Here is a 16,487-nt window from a genome sequence, read left to right as displayed (position 1 = left end):
CCCCAGGCGGCCTCACACTGCAACCAGCAGTCTTTCCACGAGTCGTGGGGCGGGCCCCCAAGAGCCAGAGGAGCAGCCCAGGCAGAGGACAGATTGCATGCCCCCCTAGAGCCACCAGCCTGGCGCCCGCTCAGGGCAGCACCGTGGTGACGCTGGTGAGCAGCACATGCTCCGAGGCTTTGGAGACGGAGCACCGGCTCTGCAAGGACAAGGACTTGTGGCTGGCAGAGGAGCGAGGGCTAGGGACCTTCAGAGAGACGCAGGGACCCAGGCCAGGCAGGCAGCAGGAGAAGGCAGCCTTAAACTGCTCCCGGAATTTGCCTTGGTTGGGAGACAGAAGACACAGCCATAAGCAGACAGAGATGGGCTTCGGCCCAGGAACACCGACATAGCTCAAGCCAAGCTGCCTGTGAACGGGGCAAGGGGTGGGGGGAGGAAGGGTAGCCCCAGGCAGGAGACAGCCCCAAGGCAACCTCGCCCCTGCCAGGTAGAGAGAGGATAGGCCCTGGAGCAGATTCCCAAGGAGAAATGCAATTTTCATCTGATTCCTTGACAGTGCCCTGGCTCTGAGCCCGGCTCAAAACGTGGCGTCTGGCTCAGGGACCTCAGGTCACCTCCGCCCCGGCCGGCGTGTAGGTGAAGGGGCTCAGGGCTCACCATCTGTGGCTAGGCTTTGCCCACCTCTGCCCCACAGTGGTGAAGATGACCACAGCAGTGGCCCTCAAACGAGGCGCTGTGCCTGGTGCCTGGGCTCGTCATCCAGCTCACCCCAGCACCCTGAGGGGCCCGAGTCCTTCATCCTCCTCACTCCACTGATGAGACACCCAGGTCCGCTGGCCTGTCACCATGTAGAATTTGGACCCCGTTCTAATTCTAAAGCCCTTCACTTAAAGTTGAGAGTGGGGGAACAGTGGGGAAGGAGGGACCACCACGACCACCTGTGCAGCCAGAGGACCCCAGGCAATAGACTGCTGTAACTGAACAACCACGTTTCACCACTGGCAAGCCACGCTGGTGCCCAGCAGAGGGCTGAGCACACAGTGCTGTGCTTAGACACGCAGCTGTGTCTGACTCTTTGCGACCCCATAGATTGTAGCCTGCCAGACTCCTCTGTCCATGGGGATTCTCCAGGCAAGAATAATGGAGTGGGTTGCCATGCCCTCCTCCAGGGGACTGTCCCAACTCAGGGATCAAACCCAGGTCTCCTGCATCGCAGGCAGATTTTTTTTACCGTCTGAGCCACCAGGGAAGCCCCCAACACAGAGTAGGCTCTCAGTAAATGTAGAGTCAGTTAAGGAATGCTCTCCAGCACATGCTCATTTCTGTTCTCTGAGCCGGAAACCAGTGGCTAGCCTTTGTTAAGTAATTCTTTAGTCTCGGTGAAGGCTAAGATACTGACCCTGGCCCCTTCTTTAACTTTTCAACGTTTTCGCAAAAATCGTTTTGTGTCCAGGCTTGAAGAGTCATCTGGTTCTCAGGCCTGGTCCAAGTCAGAGGTCTGGTGAGTCACACTCTGCTGAGCCCAGGCGGGGGCCGGGGTGGGGCCTTTCCACCCTGAGGCTGGGAGGTAGTGGAGGCGGGTGGGGGCTGTGGGACAGCTGGGAGAGGAGACCTGCAGGGAGAGGGGACCACAGATGCCTGGAGAGTGACAGGGCTGGTGCTGGAGGCAGGTGGATTCAGGGGTAGCCCCTCCAGATCCTGGCCATACTGCCAGTATGTGTCTAGCTGGGCATGGGGAAGCCACTTCCTGGCTCTGGGCTGCCTCTGCTGGTGGCCCTCCCTTCCTCCCATGCCTTGATTATGCAGTCACCTTTTCAGACAGGGGCTCCATCTGGAGCCTGTGTCAACCAGACTGGCTGATCCGTGGTCCTGCTCTGCATGTGTCAGGCAGGGGTGGAGGTGAGCTGGCCCTCCCGCAGCGCTCCCGCCCACCCACTGGTCTGCATCATCTGCAAAACTGGATCCAGGTGCTGGACACCTTCTTCGGCCACTACTGGGAGTGTGGCCTGTCTCCCACTCAAACCAGGGCTCCTGGGTGGGGCCAGGTGTTCCCCCTGAGTGGGGGTGCCCAGAGCAGGGTCACAGTCCCCAGGAGGGAGCAGGTGTATCCTCCCAGGCTTTATTCAGCCTGGAGTGGAGATGCAGAGACTGCCGTCCTGGGGACTGTTGCCACCCTCTGTTACTCTGCGTCCCCAGTCCACTCACCACTGAGGAAGTTGTAGATGATGGGGTTGGCAGCGCTGTTGGCATACACCAGCCAGTGGGAGAAAGTGAAGCAGGCATAGACAGCTTCCCGGTCGCTGGCTTGGCGGAACATCCCAAACACCCTAGGACCGGGAGGGGCAGGACACTCAGAAACAGGGTGTGTGTGTGTGTTTTGTTGGGCAGGAGTCACCATCCTCATCTAGCATACAGGAAAACCAAGACTCAGAAAAGGAAAGTGAGTTGTCCAAGGTCACACAGCTCATGAATGGCTGTAAAGTACAGGAGTCCCACGGTCCCTTCTGTTCACCAGATGGCCTTTTCCTGGGCCTCTGGGTCTAGGGTCCTGACCACAGTTTGGGGTTCTTGAACACAGAGTGTATGGCCGAAGTGGGCCTAGGGGCAGGAGCCAGGGCACCTCTGCTCCGTCACCGACCGTCCGATCCCCTGGGGCTCCCCTTCCCCTTTATCATCTGTCTTCACAGCAGCATGGTGAGTCATAGACATCATCCGATTTTCAAATAGAGAAACAGATTCAGAGAAGCAAAGTGATGTGCCCAAGATCACACAGCCGGGAAGTGGCGGAGCACAAACTCTCGCTCAGATTGTCTCACATTGTGGAACGGCCCGGTATTTGGCCCTCCCCACCCCCACCCCACCACGGCCTCTGCTCTTCCAGACACCCATGGGTGTCGTCCCTTCCTTCAAGTCTCTGCCAAATGTCACTTTCTCAGGCCTTTTTTAAAAACCATTACATCTTAAAGATTTTTAAAAACCGCCACCAATCTCAGTCATTGTCACTTTTTATCCCCTTTCCCTATTTTTTTCTTCCTAGCAGTTATTGCTGGCTGACATTGTAATATATTAATATGTCCATTCTTGTCCACCAGATGTCATTTCCACCAAGGCAGGACATTGTACCCTGCACCTGTTCACTCTGTTCCCAGCCCCTACAACCTGATGACTGAGTGAACAGATGAGAGGATTTTCATGATAGCCTTAGGAGGCAGGCGGGTTATTCTTCCCATTTTACAGATGAGGAGATTGAGGCTCAAAAAAGAGAAACAACTGCCCCAAGGTCACACAGTGAGTGAGCGGTGGGCCCATTCTTTCTCTAAAGCCGAGAACTCTCCTTTCCCTTGACTCCACCACCTCTCCCCACCCCAGCCGCTCCCCATGTGCTCTCACCTCTTGAGGACGTTGAGGACACTAATGGGCAGGTAGCAGAGGGCAAAGACCAGCAGCACCACCATCAGCATCTTGGCTGTCTTCCTCCGAGCCCGCATCTGCTTCACCTCGGCCAGGAAGGCGCGGGCCCGAGGCTGGGGCTCTGCACCCAGGCCTTGCCCCTGGTCTTCCAGCTGGACTGAGGGCCGCTTCCAGTTCCTGACCAGGGCTGACGTGGTGCCAGGGATCTGTCCAGCACACAGACAGCAGTTGTGGGTACAGCACCTTGGGAGGGGTGTTCTGCTTAGCTGGGCTGGACTCTGGGGCAGGGCAGAAGTGAGCAAGGGACCAAACCCTTGCAGTAGGAAGGAACTAATAATGATGATAAAGACCAATATCCTGGACTTGAGTATACTTCCGTTTTTCCATTAGCTCATTGTGAGCCCTCCCACAATATACCTCTTGGGAACATGTTATTGGCCTTTAGTTATAGATGAGGTAGGGGACGCTCGACAAGTCCCCAAGTCACAGCCTGGGGCCTGAACATCCTCCTAGCTACCCATCCATCTTCCTCAGTGGTGAGTTGTGCCTTCCCCTGGCCCATGCCTGACTCTAGGAGGCCCGAGCAAGGGGTGAACAGGTGGGCAGCATGGAATGGCCTGGGCCTCAGAGCACAGGTCCCAGCCTAGGTCGGTGCCTGTAGGCCTCTGATGATTCTGGGCTCCTGGAGCAGCACAGAAACCTTCACAGCCTCTCCCACACTAGACACCTGAATCACCCTACAGCAGAAGGGCATGGGGCTAGAGTTCAGGAAACCTGGGGTCTAGGGCCGGCCCAGCCGTTCATGAGCTGTGTGACCTTGGTATGTGACTCACTTTTCTTTTCTGAGCCTTCGTGTTTCCTGTTGGTCAGACAGGACTGAGCAACTTTCACTTTGCACAATGTTTGAGAATCTATATCAGAACTGGAGAAGGGAAAGGCTACCCACTCAAGTATTCTGGCCTGGAGAATTCCAGGGACTGTACAGTCCATGGGGTCACAAAGAGTCGAACACAACTGAGTGACTTTCTCTCACTCTGCACTTGTTCCTGTTGACTGGGGGACTGTGAGGAGCAGATGGCAAGTGTTGGTGGACCACAAGCCTGCTCGTGTTCAGGCTGGCATCCTCTCCCTGTCCAGGCCCTGATGCAGGGCTCACCCCCACAAGTGCCACTGCCACGGAGCACCCCCTCCCTTGGCAAACGCCACCCCCACCCCCCACCCCATGGAACTTGCTGTCGGTCAGTTAGTAATAGAGGAGAGAAGGAAGGCTCTGGAACCAGGAAGGCTGTTACTCATTGGCTGTGGAACTGGTCGCCCTTACTCAGCGTTTGTATTGTGGGTAATATTGCTTCTTCGGTTAAATATTAATGTTGTGAAGACACTGCAAGCCAAGTGCGTAACTGGGAAGCAGCACAGAGGTACAATTCCTGTTGCTGAGGCCCTGCACCGAGCACTGGAACCCCCAGACCTGGGTTTTAGTCCTGCTCTTCCACTCACTGTGAAGGATTTGGGAGAAGTTGCTTTGCCTCTCTAGGTCTCAGTTCTCTCATATATGGAGTTGGGGATAATGTTTGGTGGTGGAGAGGATACAAGACTGGCTGGGAGTGCCCGGCGTGATAACTACTGACACTACGACAGTGTCAGTCACTTTGGTTCCAGGGCCGGCACTCGCACTTCTGGCCTGGAGTGTGTCCCTAGGCCTTGCCTCTCTGGGTGCAGCCAGAACGGCATGTTCTGAAGGCAGAGAACTGTGTACTCCCTCAGATGAGGACCCTTGTGCCCTCCCAGACCAGACAGTGACACCAGAGTGGGCCTCACCTGGCGGCCCCAGAGCTTGCGGAAGATCTGGAAATAGGCCATGGCCATGAGACCCAGCGGGGCCAGGTAGGTGACGATGAAGAAGCAACTGTGGTAGATCTTGGGGTAGAGATCATCTGCAGGAGCCAAGACATAGAAGGGTTGGGCCCCCAGCCTGCCCCGCTTGGCAATACCACCCTGCCCCGACTAGAGCCAAAGCCAGAAGCTCAGCCCCATGCAGAGCCCTGGCAGAGAGACCCTGGAGTTACCCAGCTCATGGGTGTCCATCCTGGAGGAACCCTGGCACAGATGTTGACCCTAGAGAAGGTACCCAACCTGGAGGTAACCCTGGTAGATGCCTGCTTTAGAGTGTCCTCCTGAGACAGCCACACCCGGGGGTGTCCACTGCAAAAGTGCCCTGAGAGATGTCTACCGCTGGGTATGTATCCCAGAGGTGCCCACCTCAGGTGCCCTCCCAAGGCTCCCGCTCTTACCAGCCCAGCGTTCATCACAGACGGAGAAGAGCCGGGTGCGGTTGGCTAGCTCGGGCAGCACACTGCTGCATTCCATGACCGCAGCCTGGGGCACCATGACGGCCAGCGACACAGCCCAGATACCCAGGATGGAGCCCCGGGCACGCCGGGCAGTGCTCTTGAACAGCAGAGGGTGGCAGATGGCATACCAGCGGTCCAAGGCGATGAAGCTGAGGGTCAGCACTGCCACGGACACAGACACGGCCTGCCCCATGGGGACACAATGTCAGTCATTTTGGGGGCCACCCGGAGACATGGGGTGAGTGATGGAGCTCAGAGCCCAGAAATACCAGGCATCCAGGTGCAATGCTGATCCTGACTCCACCACTTACGCCTGGGTGCTGTGCTATGCTTAGTTACTCAGTCATGTCCGAATCTTTGTGATCCCATGGACTGTGGCCCGCCAGGCTCCTCTGTCCATGGGATTTTCCATGGCAAGAATACTCCTGTGAATGCCATGCCCTCCTCCAGGGGATTTTCCCAGCCCAAGGATCGAACCCAGGTCTCAGGCAGATTCTTCGGCATCTGAACCACAAGGGAAGCCTTACTGCCAGGGTAGATTTGGTCAAATCACTTACCCTCTCTGAGCCTCATCTGCAGAATGAGAATATATCATCCTGGCAGGATTCTTTTTAGAATAAATGAAATTATGGGTGGAGAACACCCAGCCTGAGACCTGGCACATAGCAGGTGTACTAACTTACACTTCTGGAAATAACCACGTGCCAGACACTGTTCTCAGGACCCTCACAATGACCCACAAGGTGAGTACTCTTACCTCCAAGGTACAGATGAGGAAACTGAAGAACAGAAAGGTTAAATAACTTGCCTTAGGTGAATTTCCTCACCTGCCTGTCTTTATTTTCAGGGTGGCCGGAGTTAATCAGTTGACTGGAAAAACCTCAATATAATGGGAAAACCAAGAGGCATTCTCTCTGCCCTGGGATTTCATCCCTTTCCCCAGGCTGTAAGGGAAAAGAGTCCTCATTCTGGGAGGCAAAGATGCAGGTGGGCACTGGCTCCAGGAGTGCCCCCTGCCTTCTGGGGTATAGGGAGGCAAGGAATGAAACCCTGGCCTCTGGCCAATCCTCCTTCCATCCCGCCAACCCCACTGGGTATCCTGATTCTCACCACTGGGAAAGGGAAGGCCCTGGCCAGGGGTGGGAGGGGAGGGAAGGGGAGGAGACTCTTTCCAGCAGGCCCCCTCAAATCTGCCCTACCTCTGGATCAGGGAGCAGACCCAGTGCTCTGTCACAGCAAGCTTGTGTCTGTCGCCTCCACGGTGTGCCTGTGTGCCTGGAGGTGACTGTACATGTGTCCCCAAATGACTGTGTGTATGTCTGCGGGTGTGACCTGGAGGGGATCTCTGTATCCATACTTGGGGCTGTGTCTGTGTCCTTAAGTGTCAGGCCTGGTAGCCTGCCCTTGCTGACAGCAGAGCATAACCCTGTTGAGGTAGTGAGCCACCATCTGAAAGTAAAGACTAAGGGTCCCTGAGATCTAGCAAGGCCATGGTTGTTGTGCTTGGTGTGTCAGAGGGATCACGAGGGTCACCCAGGCGGAGCTCACCTGTAGATAGGGGATGACCTTGCAGAGGGCATGGCCGAAGAGCCAGGATTCAGTGATGTCTACTAACAAGCTAGCCGGCAGGCAGATGGCCGTCACCAGCACGTCGGCCAGGGACAGGTTGACGATGAAGTAGTTGGTGACCGTCCTCATGTGGTGGTTGCGCCACACGGCCAGGCACACTGCAGGGTGAGCAGGGGAAGAAGTGAGGCTGGAGGCAGAGCCACGCCCAGTCCAGCCGGGCCCCTGCAGCGAGACCCTTCCCCACACTACCCAGGAGGGACTGGGGAGAGAAGTGAGGCCCAGGACCCCTCCCAGTCCCCAGGGGGACCCCGCAGCACTCCCAGAGACCTGGAGACCTACCCAGTGTGTTGCCCACCAGGGCTACGAAGAACACAGCCACGTAGGCTGCGATGAGGACCCACTCGTACTGCTTCGGGTACAGATAATCACGCCACAGATAGCGGAGAAACTCGTCTTCATAGTCTGGAGGCTCCGGGGACCGTTCCCTGCCCTCCGTGGGGACCCCCATCTGGGGCCCTGGGGTGGCTGAGGGCTCCATGAGCTCAGGAGCCACTAAGGCTGAAGGGCATCCCAGGCTCTCCCCAGGGAGGGGTGCGCCTGGGCCAGGCTTCAGCCCACTTCCCTCGGTGGAGGGGGGCCAGTCTTGCACTCAGGTGTTTAGGGTCCCAGCCCCAAACCTTCTGAAAGAAGGAAGGAAGAAAGGGAATATTAGGGAATGTGCTGGGTTACGTGCAGATAAGCCCTCTCAATTCTCACAATCGTGGGTTAGGATGAGCCTGAAATGGTTGGAGAAAGCCTTGCATCCCCACTTCATACCAATTGGTCAACTCACCTCTCAGCCTTGGTTTCCCCATCTATCTCGTACAGTAATAACTGAACCTGCTTCACAGGGCCCGTGAGGAGAAATCAGCTTTAATGAACACCAAGGGTTTTACCCAGAAACTGGCTGGCTTCCTCGCCGTTGTGGGTTACCACTATTAAGAGCTCCGCTTTGCAGAAGAGACAGAAGCTCAGAGAGGTTGAGCCCCTTGCTCAAGGTCAAAAGGCCACTATGGTCTGTCTGAGTCCACCAAACACCACAGCTTAGGAAGGAGAAGCCATCCTGGTTGCAAACACCTCTCCTGAGTCAGTTCACGGGCCTGAATTTTGGGGTTGTAAAAAAAATGATCAAGGGAGGCTTTCAGAGACCCAGGCCCCGCCCACCAGACCTGCCAGACCCTCCCAGGTGGACACACACCCACGCACACACACGGTGTGGGTGGAGGTGCAGGGAGGAGCTGACAGCCTCCCTGAAAGCGAGGGGAGAGCCCCAGGCCCAGGGGCTGAGCGGGTCAGCACCCCCGGCCCCAGATAGTCCCCGCTTTGAATCCCTCGACCGCGATGAGCCCCGGCGGCCGCCAGGGGTCGCTGGACCGGCGCGCCGGCCGCCCTCTTCATTCATAAATCCGGCCTCGCACCCCGCTGCTCCTTCCTCGCTCAGACCCCTCCTCCCCTCAAGCTGAGCCGGGACGACCCCGGATGTGTGTAGGAGGGTTGCGGATCCCTGGAGACCCCCGGAAGAGCATGAGGGGTCTCCTTTAGATCCCCACCGGGCGCCGACGGACCTGCTTCCCCAGCGGGACCTCACTGCATCTCGGAGGCTGTGGGGCGGCGGTCCGGGGAGCGAGAGCGCGAAGGGTTCTTTAGGAACCTGACGGAAAGAGGTCAGAGCCTGCTGGGGACCAACCTCCCAGCACCTAGGTCATAGCTCCCGAGACCCCTGGCTTCCGCCGAGGGTCCTCTGGAGCCGCCCACCCCGGGCCCAGGGGTCCCCAAGCCCCGCACCTGTTGGCTCTGGGACCTGGGCGTCCTCGGCTGCTGATCCCCCGATCGTGCAACGGGACTTCGCCTCCCCTACCGGAAGACCGGTCTCCGGGGCCCGGGTCTGGGGGCAGGGCACCGGGCTGGGGCAGCCCCCTCCCTAGGCTGCGCTGTCTGGGCTCGCTCGGCTGGGCACGAGCGCCGGCTCAGGCGCGGGCTGTGGCTGGGCGCGGGCTCCGCGGAGCTGCGCGCCGCGGGGAGGGGGGGCCGGGGCGGGAGGGGCAGGGCGGGGAGGGGGGCCCCCAGCCTGTCTCGGCTGCGGGTCTCCCAACCCCCGAGTCTCAGAGGGCGGAGGGAGAGGCTCGTCCCTCCCAGCTCACGACTTCACGCGTCCATCCCACCTTCATTCATGTGTCCACCCGTTCATTCATTATGTTCGCATGCATTCAACATTCCTGCCTCCGCCTACGCTGCATTCAGAGCGCACCTACTGTGTGCCGATGGGCCCTCGGGCAGCTTCGGAGAGCCACAGTGCTGGAGGTGGGTCCCAGCTCCACCTCTGCCCGCTGCCTCACCTAGCTGACGAGGATGATGGCACAGGTGGGTGACCAGGGTGCGAGAGCGTCGCCTGCACGGTCTCCTGCCAGGCTTCAGCTGTTGCTGGAGCAGTGGGCTCCCAGAGATGCCTGGAGACCCTACTTGCCCATCTCCCAACCTCTGATTCTATCTGCCCTCCAGTCCTTTCTGTTCATGACTGCTTCACCCCTCCCAAGACAGGAAGGATAGATGGGGGCAGCACTCAGGGGAGCAGAGGGGCTGATGAATTCCACAAACGTTTTCTCAGCTGTGTGTCAGGCAATGAGCTAGAATATTACAGCTGCCATTTGCACAGTCCCCGCCATGCATGATCCCATCTAATCTTCACATCAACCCGGTGAGGCGGCTGTTCACCACCCCATTGCACAGATAAGGACCCTGGACTCACGTGGTTCAGTGACTTGTCCAGGGTCACACAGCAGAGGCCGAGCTGGGATTCAAACCTGCCCAGTTCTCCAGGTCTATCCTCCTCTGCCAGACAGAGGTGCCCAGGCTGGCTGGAGGCAGGTGGGCTCACAGCCAGGCAAGTCCTCTACAGTGTGACAGAGCTGCTGGGGCACAGAAGGACAGATTGATTCAACCAGGACGTCAGGACAGTCTCCAAGAGCAGGGATGTAGAGACTTAAAGAGAAGGAAGCCCTGTGGTGGGGGTGGGGGGCAGGGCTGGTGGACTCAAGGCAGAAGAAAAAACAGGGACAGAAGTATGGGGGTTGGGCCTTCCTGGAGTCACAAGCCAGTGAAGGGTGACCTCTTAGGCATCGAGCTGTCACCTTGACCTTCCTCTGTGTCCAGACAGGACCTTCCTAACCCGTCAGATTCACCCTCCTCTCTGACACTCAGAGACTCACACCCCTTCCCTCCTGGGAGGGGATTCCTGAGCTGGAACTTCCATCTTCCCTGTTGCAGCCAAAGGCTTTTTTCCAAAGGAACTAGAGATGCACATTAGGCATAGAGGGTGTGGAAGGGAAGCTGGGGGCAGGTCAGGGACCTGCTTCACCTGTCCAGGGCAGGAAAGAGGACCGAGGCTGGTGCTTACGTAGCACTCTGTCCCTGCGCAGCATCTGCACAGTAAGTGATCATTCAGCGCATCCATGAGGTTCCAAGGCTCTGAACCAGCCCCACCCATCTAGAGCTGCCCGAGGTGCCTGCCTGCCATAGAGAATGGATGAGGAGACATGTGTGTCTGTGTGTGTGTGTGTGTGTGTGGTGGGGCAGGGGGAAGAGAGAGAGAGTTTGAGTGTCTGTATTTAGAAGTAAGGGTTGTGACTACATGTTTGGGGAATCCAGTGTGTGACTCTGTGTGTGTGTGTGTGTGCGTGTCTGAACATGCATGTGGGTAGGGGACAGGCTCTGGGTTGATGACTGGAGTCACCCAGGGTGGGATGTGTCTGTATGATGTGTCTCTTGATTTGTCTCTATGCATACTGGTGTCCATGTCTATGAAGGGTGTGTGTGTGTGTGTGTCTTGGGGGTGTCTGTCTCTCAGTGTGTCTGGATGTGTGGTTGTAGCTTTGAGGAGCACGGCCTCCCAGTTCGTTCCCCTGTGAGTGTGGGAATGTGAGGTGGTGTGCCTTTGTGTCCATGGCTCTGCGAGTGTGCGTGCATGGAACTGGGTACGTCTGCCCCCACAGCGATGACTCATCTAATCTCCCAAGTGAATCCTCCCTGTCCCCCGCCCATCTAGAGCTGTGACTGTTTGCTAGGTAGGGGCTGGGGAGTGGGCTGCGGCACACGCGGGGCTGGGAGGCAGATCGCCCGTGGACGCTCAGATGACAGCCGCAGCAAACAAGGCACATGCGGTGATGGGAAAGGGACAGACCCCTCTGTGCCTGCGTGGGCGATGGGCACCGGCTGAGCACAGCACAGCTACAAACCCAACGCACAGCCCAGAATGCCATGATTCAGGGCCTCCCAGACACTCTGGGTTGGAGTGAACAAGGAGCTTCCCAGGTCTCCCAAATCATTGTACTGGGGATGCACGTGTCTATGTGGGGAAGAGTCAGGCTGAGAATCCACCCCACACCCACAATATCCAGTTTCACAGAACCTGTCCCATCTCCCCTTAAGAGGGATCCTTCTTCATTCCTGGGGACCCCAGAGACTGCTCCCCAGGACAAGGATCCTGGGTGATTCCTTCTAACCTGAAGCAGCAGATCTTTCTTCCTCCCCTACCAAACCCTGGCCAGGGAGGAGGCTCTGGGTCCCCAGGTCCATCTAGCCTGGAGTCTGGCTCCCTTAGCCACGGCTTGAGGGTGGGAGAGGCCAGTTATTTGGCCTCTGTGGGCATGGAGTAGAGACCCTGGGGTGTCTTGCTCAGAGAAAATCCTGGGGCCCCCAAGGGGGCCACTGATGCTCTAGGAGACCCACCAGGAGCTGCAGTGGTTTGGTCCTTGGGCTCAACAGCACTGTCCTCTGGGCGTGCATGCTAAGCCACTTGTGTCTGACTCTTTGCAGTCCTATGGACAGTAGCCTGTCAGGCTCCTCTGTCCATGGGATTCTCCAGGCAAGAATACTGGAGTGGGTTGCCATAACCTCCTCCAGGGCATCTTCCTGACCCAGGTATTGAACCCAAGTCTCCTGCATTGGCAGGCAGGTTCTTTACCACTAGTGCCCCCTGGGAAGTCCTCTGGGAGACCTTGGCTTCTGGCAAAGCACCTGTGTCCAGAGGAGGGCTCCAGGGACCTCATAACCTCCGTCTCCAGGCTGGGCGCTCAACCTGATGCCTCCTCCTCCCAGGGAGGGCCAGCCTGAAGCCTTTGCTTTGCCCAAGCTGTCAGTCAACCTTTGGCCACGCGACCTCTTTCCTGGAACCAGCCAGCTCCAGCCTTGTTGATCTAATCCTGAGCCTCTGAGCCACAGGGCCGGGTCATATCCGTCTTCCAGTGTCAGCCTGGGCACTGCCCCCAGGTGCTACCTCCCCCTCCCTCTAGCGTGACTTACAGTAACCTCTGTCTGGCTGGGACTAGAATAATCAAAATGTAATTGCATTTTCAACTCACTAATGCTGCCACAGGCCCAGGATGGGATGGGAACACTCTGGGTGGGGAGGGCAGAGGTGCTTGTCAGAAGAACAGAGATCAGAAAACAAGCAGACGTGTGGGGTGGGGCCAGGGGAAGGCCAGCAGTGAGTGGGCTGTGGGCCCAGGAAAGGGGAATTCTTTCAGAGGGCTGAGTCCAGACAGGCCATGGAGGTGGCCAGGGTGCTGTGGTCCTTGGGCCCCAAAGTACTGACCCCTGGAAGTTCCTGACAAAGCGTCATACCCACAGGAGGGACCGAGGGACCTCAGGTCCTCCATCTCCAGGCCAGGCGCTCAGGTTTTGTGCCCCTCTCTTTTTGGGGAAGGCCAGTCTTTTTCCAGGGTTTGAGTGATTGGAAAGGACCCACCATCCACCAGGAGAACCAGGGGCCCAGGGCCCAAAGTCAGGCATCCTCAGTGGCTTCACCAGGTAGGGAGCATCTTCACGCCAGGGCCGGAGCTAGAGAGAAGGAGCTGGAGACAGCAGTCTTCTGTCTGCTCACTCACTCATAGACCCACTCAACAAACAGACACTGGTGGGAGGTAGGCTGCAGAGCTGGGGGGTTCTCCTGCTTAGGCTGCGGAGGCCCCATGTAAACATGGGTGGAGTGGGTATCAAACGCATTAGGGTGGGAGCTGTGGAGTCAGGCCTGGGGGTGGGACGGGGCCCAGACCAACAATGGGCAGTGCATGTGGATCACAGGAACACAGACTAAACCCCTCAGCTTGTTAATTCTGCTGTTGAAAGGAGGTGAGGAGTACGGGCTCTGGGGCCAGAGAGGCCTGGGTTAGAGAAGTGGCTCTGTCGCTTACTACTGTGTGATCTTGGACCAGTCACTTCACCTCTCTGATGGACTGGGTCATGGCCGTCAAACATGTCTGTGTCCTAATCCCCAGAATCTGGAAATAAGTTACAAGGCCAAAGAGGCTTTGCAGATGGGACTAAGTGAAAGGTCTTGAGGTGGAGCAGCCTAAGTTAACAAGGTGGGCCCAATATGGTGTAATGAGGACAGGTCCTCATAAGGAGGCAGGCGGGTGAGAAAGAGGAGATGTGAGGACAGAAGCAGAGGTTAGAGCGATGCCGGCCCTGGAAGGGACAACGGACCAAGGCATGATAGCAGCCTCTAGAAGCTGGAAAAGATGAACAACATAGTCTTTCCTGAAGTCTCCAGAGGAAACGCAGCCCTGCCAGTTCCTTGATTTTTAGCCTCATATGACACATTTGGACTTCTAAACTCCAGAAACATAAGAAAGAAAATTTTGTGTGCTTTTAAGTCACTTAGTGGTAATATGTTACAACACAATAGGAAATAATACAACCTCTCTGTGTCACAGTTCACTGGTTAGGAGACCAACAGGAACCTTCAGCGTATTGTTGGGTATTCGCTGTGAACGGAGCAGGTGTGCAGAGCCGCAAGCGCTGGGCACCAGAAGGACAGACAACCGCATGTTCATTCTCATGGTATTTATAAAGATCAGAGTGATCTGCATGGGAAGGAGCCAGGCTTGGCCAGATAGCCTTAGGCTTACCTGTCGTTTGTTTTGTTTTGTTGTTTGTTTTTGACGTGGACCATTTTTAAAGTCTTCATTGACTTTGTTACAATATTGCTTCTGTTTTATGTTTTATTCTTTTTTTTTTTTTTTGGCCACGAGGCATATAGGATCTTAGCTCCCTGACCAGGGACTGAACCTCTGCATTAGAAGGGAAAGTCTTCACCACTAGATCACCAGTGAAATCCCTAGTAATGTTTTTGTTTCTCGTCATGTATTGGTGCTGGAGGCTTGTTAAAGATCCAGATCCTAAAAAAATAAGTAATATTAGTAGTAAACAATGATCATAGGAAACATGTACTGGTTTGGCTATTTCGACACAGGAAGATATGAGGGGAAGCAAAAGAAGGAGAGGCCTGATCTTCCTGGGACGGGTGTATGTGAGTCTGTGTGTGTGTGTGTGTGTGGACTAGAGGTGAAGAGTGAGTTCGCTATGACTTGGATCACCATTCATATGAGGAAAATCTTTTAACAAGCCAGAGAAAAAACCAAGATAAACAAAAAAGCTCCAGGGGCAACTGGGGCTAGGTCTTGAGGGATGAATAGAAGTTCTCAGACGGGCTTTGAGTGAAACATGCTGGGCAGAAGGGAGAGAGGAAAAGGGGGCAGGATTTCAAGCAGAGGGGACAGCATGAGGGGTGGGCATGGCCACGGGTCTGTTCTGGGGCCCCAGTAAATGCTAGTTTGGCCTGAGGGTGCTCCCACAGAGGGAAGCAATGAGAAATAGAAAGATGGATGAAGGGCTGGCCTTGAGTCTAGGCTGAGGAGCTTGGGCTCCATCCAAGAGGCAGTAGAGTTCCTGAAGGGTGTGAGTGAGGGTGTGATGTAGACTGATTGGCAGCCATACCCTCTGAAACACATTTGAAATGAATGAAGAGTACATTTTCCTTGTGAAAGATTCCAAACATTCAGAATAAAACAACGTAAAATCATTATTTTTAATTATGTAGAGTAGCTATTGATTTCTGTATAAGAAGCTACTCTAACAAAGATTCTCCTAGTCACAGTGACTTAAAAAGATGGATGTTGATTTTTCTTGCCAGGACATCCAGGGCTGGTGAGGTGGCTCAACGATCATCAGAAAGCCAGAACTCTGCTGGGACAGAAAAGTACCCGTTTTGAGCACCGGTTCTGGCCCCAGATTGTCCAGGTTTAAATCATGGATCTGCCACTTATGAGCTATGTGTCTGTGAGCATACTACTTAACTTCTCTGTGCTTGAATTTCATCATCTGTTAAATGGGCATGATATAGTTTCAGCCTAAGATAGGAAGAAGAATGTTCCCCCAAAGATGTTAGTCTGGTGGGCCATGGGGTCGCATAGAGTTGGACACAACTGAACGACTCTCACTTTCTAAAGATATCTATGTCCTAACCCCTAGAAACTGTGAATATAACCTTATATGGCAAAAAAAGGGGGACTTTGCAGAAATGGTTATGTTAAGAATCTTGAGATGTTATCCTGAATGGCCCAGGTTGGTCCAATGTAATCACCAGGGCCCTTATAAGAGGGAGGCAAGAAATCAAAATAATAATAGGAGATGTAATGATGGAAACAAGAAACTGTAGTGATATGATGACAGGATCATGAACTGAGGAATTATAGGTGGCCACTCGGAGCTCAAAAAGGCAAAGTGGTGGATTCTTCCCTGAGTCTCCAAAAGGGAGAAGCCCAGCTGGCACACTGTTTTTAGACTTCTGACCTCCAGAATGGTAAGAGAACTTTTTTTTTTTTTAAATCACTGCTGTAGGGACTTCCCTGGGGGTCCAGTGGTTGAGAATCCAACTTGCAACGCAGGGGAGGTGGGTTTGCTCCCTGCTCAAGGAACTAAGATCCCACATGCTGCAGAGAACTAAGCCCGAAAGCCACAGCTACCGAGGGCTCTCACTCTAGAGCCCGCACTCTGCAACGTAAAAGCCTTTGTGCCACCACAAAGAGCCAGCACATCCAAAATCGATAATAATAATTTTTTAAAAATCAGCGCTGTAATTTTTTATAGCAGCAATAGGAAATACACACCCTCGTTAGGTTAAAATGACTTGATACATTCAAAGCACTTAGAAAATTACCTGACACATAGCTTACATATAAGTCTTAGCTAAAACTCTTGTCCTGGGTCAGAGGTGGCCAGCTCCACCCATATTCCAGCTAGCGGGAGGCACGTCTCTTCTGTTACATCCATTTGGCCTGA

The 16,487-nt window shown here is 55.3% G+C and overlaps 1 protein-coding gene across 7 annotated transcripts; it reads right to left on the bottom strand.

Annotated features, from left to right (window-relative positions):
* Window positions 1-130: 130 nt before the first annotated feature.
* On the bottom strand, window positions 131-9,828 carry HCRTR1 (hypocretin receptor 1). 7 transcript variants are annotated; one of them, XR_011467143.1, is made up of 11 exons: window positions 9,156-9,828; window positions 8,936-9,021; window positions 8,164-8,470; window positions 7,671-8,011; window positions 7,311-7,489; window positions 5,703-5,946; window positions 5,230-5,345; window positions 3,391-3,617; window positions 2,206-2,327; window positions 1,400-1,612; window positions 186-321 (listed from the first exon to the last, which is right to left on the bottom strand). XR_011467143.1 is itself a non-coding variant. In XM_070384440.1 (10 exons), the coding sequence occupies exons 4-10, from the start codon at window positions 7,867-7,869 to the stop codon at window positions 131-133; spliced, it is 1,278 nt and encodes a 425-aa protein (XP_070240541.1). In that variant the 5' UTR covers window positions 7,870-8,011; window positions 8,164-8,470; window positions 8,921-9,021; window positions 9,156-9,828. The 7 variants fall into 7 exon arrangements, 6 of the variants coding, with proteins under 6 accessions (XP_070240541.1, XP_070240536.1, XP_070240547.1 ...); XM_070384440.1 differs by lacking the exon at window positions 1,400-1,612 and having other exon boundaries at window positions 131-321; window positions 8,921-9,021; XM_070384435.1 differs by lacking the exon at window positions 1,400-1,612 and having other exon boundaries at window positions 131-321.
* Window positions 9,829-16,487: the final 6,659 nt, after the last annotated feature.

This window comes from Bos mutus, chromosome 2 (genome assembly GCF_027580195.1).
Source record: "Bos mutus isolate GX-2022 chromosome 2, NWIPB_WYAK_1.1, whole genome shotgun sequence".
NCBI classification, from domain to species: Eukaryota; Metazoa; Chordata; class Mammalia; order Artiodactyla; family Bovidae; genus Bos; species Bos mutus.
This window is presented reverse-complemented; position numbering and strand designations above follow the sequence as displayed.